General features: G+C 28.9%; 1 protein-coding gene across 3 annotated transcripts in view; it reads left to right on the top strand.

Annotated features, from left to right (window-relative positions):
* Nucleotides 1-7973, top strand: part of LOC106679120 (transcription factor Sox-1b) — a 299318-nt gene that overhangs the window by 162383 nt on the left and 128962 nt on the right. The window contains exon 1 of one of the 3 annotated variants that reach the window (XM_014418082.2): nucleotides 6644-6887. The exons of the other annotated variants lie outside the window; for them this stretch is intronic. Within the exon in view, the coding sequence (XP_014273568.1) occupies nucleotides 6659-6887 (229 nt within the window). The 5' untranslated portion in view covers nucleotides 6644-6658. Of the gene's footprint in view, nucleotides 1-6643; nucleotides 6888-7973 lie in introns of those variants that run through there. 3 annotated transcript variants of the gene reach the window in all.

Below are 7973 nucleotides of genomic sequence, written 5' to 3'. Positions count from 1 at the left end.
CATTGTATCATATTTGTAATATATCATAACATTGTATCATTTTTTTCATATAGTTTAATATGCTGATTCACATTGTTTTGCAATTTTTTAGACACTACTCACATATCTCATCTTATACATATCTTCTTACCTATATAATATTATAATTCATCAAATATTGTTATCAATCTACTACTACCTAATTCCATGGTTATTAATCAACTAGTTTATATTTTCAATTCATTGTTGTGTGTATTTCCAAATTTGTTAGTCTATTATTTATTTTTATCTTTATGTTTCTCAGAATAATTTTGTTTGATAGCCCTGATGAAGACCTAAAATCAGGTTGAAACTCCGGCATAAATATTTTTTTGTTTATTTGTGTATTTCTGTTGACCACAACCCCGCTACCTCCCTTCTCGACCATCTTCTCTTATATATGTTCGGTCAACTGTTTTCACCTCAGTTCTTGATTTAGATGTGAACAGTCGATTTTTTTTATACCTTTTACTGTTTTATATTACCTCTAATTTGTTTTGCTTTTTTTTTCTAATTTTTAATCCTGATTGATCCCCAGAATAATATTTTAAAAAATACTGAGTAATAGAATATATACATAAAGTATTTTTATACTATCTTTCTCCCCCGGCCAGCGGCTCCTGGGCCAATTTTGTAACCCTGCCTTCAGTGGACCCAGCCCAACCCCTTATAATGCCATGTGGCGAAGGAAGGGCACCAATTACATGTTTATATACTCAGGTAGTTATATATATTTTTTCAATAAAGGAGGTCAGAAAGAAAAAATAAATACTATCTTTCCTATCTCTTAAAGACTGACTTACTAACCCAAGACGTTTTCAAATTTTTTTTTAAGTGAATTTTCCAATAATCGAATATTCTGCCTCTGTTCCTGTGCAACTTATTTTTATTTATTTATTTATTATAAGATAAAAAATATTGTCTGATTAGACTAAAATAGGTATACTGTGTGATTAGCAGCCCAATGAAGTTTGCAAGCACATGGTATTTTTAATAAAGTTTTTCCTCCTATTATTTAAAGCTGAAAAGTAACTGCAGTTCGAATTCTTCTTTGTATTTGTTTCTAGGCCTGCTTGATTGTTCTGGATTCGGTACTGGTTAATTACTTTTTTAAACACATTCCTTCTTCATTTTAAAATTCTCCTACTGATGGACTCCTTTGTGATCCGACTTAATGCAAAAACAATAATTTTTGGTAAAATGACCCTCATACTGTATTTTTGTCTTGTACATTGTTGCATTTTGTTGTCCATCCTAAATACTCATTTAAATCTGTTAAGTCTGAAAAATCGTTACTAATAAGGATTTTACTTTTCATCTGATATTGTATTAAAAATCTACAAAATGATAATTTACTACTAATGATTAGATTAAATAGTAATCGTGTTACCAGATTCATTATGGAAATTAATCCGATAAATATGGTGCAGTTGTTTATACAATATATTTTATATGATATTTAGTTTATTATTTTGCATGTTTTCCGGTTTAGACACAAGATCTCCGATGAACTAAAACAGTTAAGATCGGAACTAGATTTTGTTTATCGATTGTTTTAAAAATAAAAAAATATTTTTCCCTGTGTGTAGGAAAAATCGAGAAACACTGATATGTTATCGTTATTACGTCAATTCTGTCCAGTGATGGATCGCTGGATGACTTCAGGGTATTCGTTATGTTATTTTGGTTCATAGATGTGTTCATATTAATAATACTGTAAAACAGTTTTGAACTTCGTGATTTTTGAATATCTGAATTTTCCTTGAAGAACTTGCTGGTCAAACCTGTGCACTTTTTGACTATATTGAATATGATGTATAGGAATTATCAGTTTTTCTTACGAAATATAAGTAAATTATGCAAGGCAATCCAAATTATACCAAATTTGTATCGTATTGAATTTTTATTTACACAATTTTTTTTTCGGCCAAGACACCCATTGGAGTCCTATACTGCCTAATCATAGTTGGGGAGTCAAAGGTTTTCATTTTGTGGGACCACCACTCAGTTGAAAAAAGTCAACGCCCCAGACCGGATTTGAACCGGCATCACCAGTTGACATCAAATTGGTAAGACTATGTCTTACTTACTGTGCTACGGGGAGCCATCCAATTTGTTTTGTTATCAATAAATGCTCTGTCTTTTAAATCATGTATAAGTACTCATTTGGTTGCATATAGATACCTAAGATTTTCGCCTTAGCTATTAACAAAGTTTTTTAACAGGAGATGTTTTTACCCATGTATTAAAATATATAATATTTTACTCAACAAATAATTTAATTTAATTTATAATCTTAATATTTTCTTGAGACTGGTAAAGTTTAGTAAATAATTTAAATTCTATCCATTATAGTCTTAAAACCTTTTAGTTTCAGCCAATCCGGCCATCTTCAGGGACAATCTTAATACAACTTTGAAATTATATAATTTAAAAAACTCTAAACTCCATGCAGGCTATTCTGTCCAGGTCAAAACATCAATTTCTTATTACAAACATTAGTTAATATTCACTTGAAACAAAATCAAAATCATTTATCACAGACACTATTCCTTAAAACTTTTATCACAACCTTATTTTATTTTTTTTTTCTCCTCTTTTTCTTTTTTTTAAATTTTTTACTTATTTATTTCATTAGTAAAATTCCTATCAAGGCTAATTATAATTATCCACATTCAATTTATTCTATATTATTCATAAATTAATCTTACTTAATATCTCTGCATAGTGTTGGTTTAAATTTATTGTATCTTTTTTGAACTTCATTATAATGAATATGAACATTCAGTATAATCAATATTTTCAGATATGTAAATGGACTCAAGTATTTTCCTTTTGAATGTATTATTCTCTTTATGTAAAATGATTGTATTTTCAAAATCAAAAATATGTTGGTTTTTGGTTGCATGCTGTACTAGTGCCGTTTTATTTGGATCTTTCTCCTTGTTTTTCAAATTATTATTGTGTTGATAAATTCTGTCACCCAATAATTGCTTTGTCTCACTTATATATATAGCTGGACAATTTAGACAGGGAATTTTATCTATTAATCCCGATTGATTTCTTGTTTCAATTTTGTCCTTTAATATACTATAATAATTTTTTATTTTATAGTTGGGTCTATGACTGACTTATCCGTTCTCTCTCACATAACGGTCCTCTACTTACCTCCACTAAGTTGTCGTTTAAAGGTGCCGTTTTCCTAACAAATTCGTGCATGCGAAAGTATGTGGATGGAAAAGTATATGGATGTATAAGAGTAGTGTATGGATGCGAAAGTATATTTTGTTTTGACTGGTAAGAGTTACCCTATCCGGACAAATACATTTTTGTTCCCTCCGTTTTTTAAGTCATTAAAGAATCTTCCCTACCTTCGGAATCAACAATTAACTCTAGGTTAAGATTGTGTATTTTAGAATTCCTTCAATTTGATGTAAATACATTGTTTCAAATCTTCTCATCTTGTTTATTTTTTTATTTAACTTTTATATTTAAAACTGATATATACTTTTAAAGACATTATGTTTCAAGACAATTAAATTATAAAAATCTAGAATGGAGGTTAATTATTACCATTCCTATGAATTTTTATCATGTACGACCTCCACAATATTTACGTTTCTGTTTATTTCACCAATTTTTATTTTGGTCCTTTTTATAATGAAAATAGTAAAATTCAAGGTTAAAGTCAACACAATTCCTACGTCATCATTGTTGGTTATCTGGAACAAGCTTGTGGATATCGGCTTTTTTACTTTCTTTGTTTACCAAGAATTTGTTGGTATTTTGGATTTGTACCAAGTTACAAAGGTGTGGTCCACCCCCGTATCCTTCTCATATGCCGAATTATAGAAGCTGATTTTTTCCTCATTACTCAGTTGTGTACCCAATATCGTCAACAACATTTTCCGACTATAAGAAGCTGGATCTGACCCAAAATAGTATTCACGATTTGATACATAGATGAAATTCTTTCTTTTAATGTAAGACAACCCTTTTCATTTAGTCTTCTGTATAACTCTTTAGGTTAGATGTATATAATAACTGTTACGAATTCTTTGATTTTCGATTTTTCGAAAATATAACTTTTTATTCAATATGTGATAGTTCTATGAGCGGGAAATAACAACGTAATACTCTGTCTTGGATGTTCATCGACATCTTATGAACCTGATCTGTGATTTTTTAAAGTTACTATTATTTAAAAAAGAGGTGGTTTATGCATTAACTATTATTTTATCTTTTGCACTTACTTAAAATATTGTAATCGATGTTTAAATAAAATTAACTTTGTCTTTCCTATTTTAGTACATTTAGAAGTACAATTTATATTTATATGACTACCATTTAAATGCTTTAAATTTTAAATTATTCAATAATAATTTGAATTTATTCATTGCAGTAAGACTGCTAATTTCAATAGAGTTAATTTATTTTTGATTAATGAAAATCCAAATATATTTATATATAGTTGACCGTAAAGATTTAAATATAAGTAGATGGTCAGGGTTGCGGTAAAAAAAAGAACAAGTAGTTTAAAACTATTTGTTCTTTTTTTAACCGCAACCCTGACCATCTTCTTATATTCAAAAATATTTTGATCAATCACTCTCCTTTTTCTGCGTGAGCTTTTAATCAATATATCCTTTTAAAAACCATTGTAGTTGAATCCGACTTTTGTGTGTGACCCAACCGTACCATAAAAGATAACAATTGGATAAAACAATTTTTTAGGACTATTTAAAATTAATGATTATTAATCATTTGCCACATGAATAACTTATAAAAATCATGATACTTTGCTAAGAACTATTTAAACCGATGATGAGTAAAAAAATATTGTATAATAAAACAAAATACGTTAAAGCTGAATTTAATATTTTCAAGGTAGGAATACTTAAAAATTTATTATTTTTACCAATTTGAATTTTATAAAAATCAGAAATTTTATTTGCTAGGATTAGGATATTATAAAAAGCTATAACAAGATTAAAATTTAAAAAATTGTTTACAAAATTTATCAAGATTTATGTAAGATTGTTCTAATCAATGATCATTGTTGATTCTGAGTTAGTAGATCTGAATATTACGCTTAGTCAACCCGAAAGTTCATTTCCAACGCGACCGGTGTTTATTATTGAACCTTTGATTGAAATATTTATTTTAAACTTTATTGACTCAAATGATTTAAATTAATTGATAATATTTTTTCAGATCATGACATAAGGTATAAATAAATATTTTATTTTTTTTATTTATTTATCGGTACTAACATGTATTTTTAACTATTAGAATAATTTATTTTTGTTGTTTCTGAAACACTATTTTCTGAGAGATGATTTAAAATATTCCGCTAAAAAAAAAATCTGATTAATATGTTTTGATTAATATTGCCGTGCCTTGACATTGGGAGGGATATCTTTTGGGCCAACATAATATATGCTAAAATTTCAATTTATAGTTTTATTGGTAAATTTTTCGTTCTAGTTTTCCTTGATGGTGGTTTCAACCAAACTAGCATCGGAAGAGTTACAGAGTACTCCATTACGTTTTATGAGTTTGAGTAAAATTGTTTGAGTACAGAGTACAAAGTTACGATTACTTTTTAACCGTTTAACTATCATATTTTAAAATGAAATAGTACTTTTGTAAGTGATTATATATCAAACTCAAAAATTGTGAGAAAACTTGTAATCAATTACTTATGTACTTTTATATACTATGTAATTGAAAAAAAATGTGTAATTTCGTAATCAATTTTTTTCATATTGAAATATAATTTACATTAGAATTTTGAATAAAATGTTTTCGAGTTTTGAGTACAAAGTGAAATTTAACAAAAAAATAATATTATATCCTAAATAGTTTGATGTACTAAATAGTGAGTATGAGTACGATTAATTTACTTTTACTCAATAGTTTGGTTACTCGTATTCATACTAGTTTGAGCATGAATTATCTGTACAAATCAATTTACTTTCACGCGCCTTGAAGTATGAGTTTTTTTTTTTTTTTTCTGGACTCATACATTTTGAGTACAAGTAAAGTAATCGTTCTAAGCAGCACAGGTACTGATTTACAACTTTTCCTAACTCTGAACATAAGTAGATTCAGATTTTTTTATGTTTTTGAGACGAATTTTTATTGGAAATTGGCAACTGATTGTAGCCTTTTTCTGAAAACCTGCTTAATGGTTTGCGCAAAACTTGGGGTTCGATCCCAATACTACCAGCGATCGTTGTCAACCTACCTCTCCGTACCCAACATGTTTAAAAGTTAATTTCAGAGATAGTTGATTCACTAAAACTACTTTTCGAATATAAGGAAACATTAAAATAAAAAAAAAACTTTTTTTTTTAAAAAATCGATTTTTATATTTTCTCCAATTAATTTATTATATGGGTCATATTTTTTTTTTTTTTTAATTTGTTTTACAAATTGTTTTTTGTTACCAATTTACAATTCGATTTCTATTAAAATAATTTGAGGCAATGTAAATGATGAACTGTCAGAGATTTTTGAAAACATCGGATTTCCGATTTATAAAATTCTTCTTGTTCGCTGTACCCTTTGTGAATGATATGATATTGTAGTTATTATTATTATTATTGTTTTCTATATGTTATATCATATTTTGACGATGGTGGGACTAACTAAAAGAGCGGTAGATACTGGTAGAGAGACGAGCCGGTACACACGAGATCAATGCCGGTGGAGGAGGGGTTCGTTCCATATCGATCCAAGGTGGCGCTGCCGTCGCCGGCACTCGCTATCTCCCGCATATCGACTCCTGGCCTCGCCGAGCCCGTGCGGCATCTCTCTCTACCGCACGTCGTCGAAACAACTTCGTTCTTCTGTCTCATGTCAAGGTGGGTACCCTATCCTTAAAATTGTTTATATCAGTTAAAGTGATAACAATAGAGCTGTCCTCTCTGCAGTGGTGTACATGCTGTCACTGAACACGCTGTCAACCGGTGCGGTTAATAACCTTGAAATAAAAATAAAACAATACCTCATAAATACTGTCGTCAGTTGATTGCCAATAACCTAGTTGAGATGACATACTTTTCTCACTACGACGCTTTTTTATCTGTCTCAAAACATTTTTTTTTTTTTAATTTCCAAATCAGCATCTAAACGTACCTGTATTTAATTGTTATCAAACGTTGGTAAAGATTATTGTATCAAATAAATTCGGTGTTGTAATATTGATTTTTAAATTATTTTTATTAAGTATATCTTTATTTATTTATGTCGAGAAAGAAGAAAATGTACTAGTGCTGTGAATTGTTTTTAAAGATACCACCGTTTGGAAATAGCCTCTAGAAAGTTGCACTGCCTTATCTCTTCAAGTACATTTCCTGTTTAGGTACTGCCGTATTTCACGATTATTTCAGAAAAGAAGGTCGAATTCTATCTCTAGTGTTGAGTTCCTACTCTTTTTTTTTTTTTCCTTGTGTCTTATTTGAGGATGAGAAATGTTTTTTTAGATAACACGCGCAAGCTTTTTCCTTTTTCAGTGTTAAAGTAGTTAATAATAAAAATAAACAAATGTATTCAATAATAAAAAAAATAAAATATAGATAATGACAGAGATAGTTTGTTTTCAATAGTAAGGGCGGGTTTGCGGAGAGCGGGCTTAAGGAGCAGCAGCTGATGATCAACAGGTTATATCAGTGTTTATAGTATTTTCTGTTTGTCTGCAATCAGTTTTCACTCCGTTCCCCAAGGCCGCGCAAATATTGCCCATTTTCAATTGTTTCTTTCTCTGGTTTTTATTTATTTGTTTAAAATAATTTATGTTTATTATATTATTGTGTGAACTCATATATATTTATTTACAAAGGAATCATAGTGATTTAATTAATTACATTAAAAATATGTTTTCTACTCTGTTTTACTAATCCAAATTTTAAAAAAAAGAAATTAAAATCCTAATATACAATCTTCATTTT

This window comes from Halyomorpha halys, unplaced genomic scaffold, assembly GCF_000696795.3.
Source record: "Halyomorpha halys isolate HHAL.00 unplaced genomic scaffold, Hhal_1.1 Scaffold177.1, whole genome shotgun sequence".
Lineage (NCBI taxonomy): Eukaryota > Metazoa > Arthropoda > Insecta > Hemiptera > Pentatomidae > Halyomorpha > Halyomorpha halys.
The sequence above is the reverse complement of the archived record's forward strand: the minus strand, read 5'-3'. Positions and strand labels throughout refer to the sequence as shown.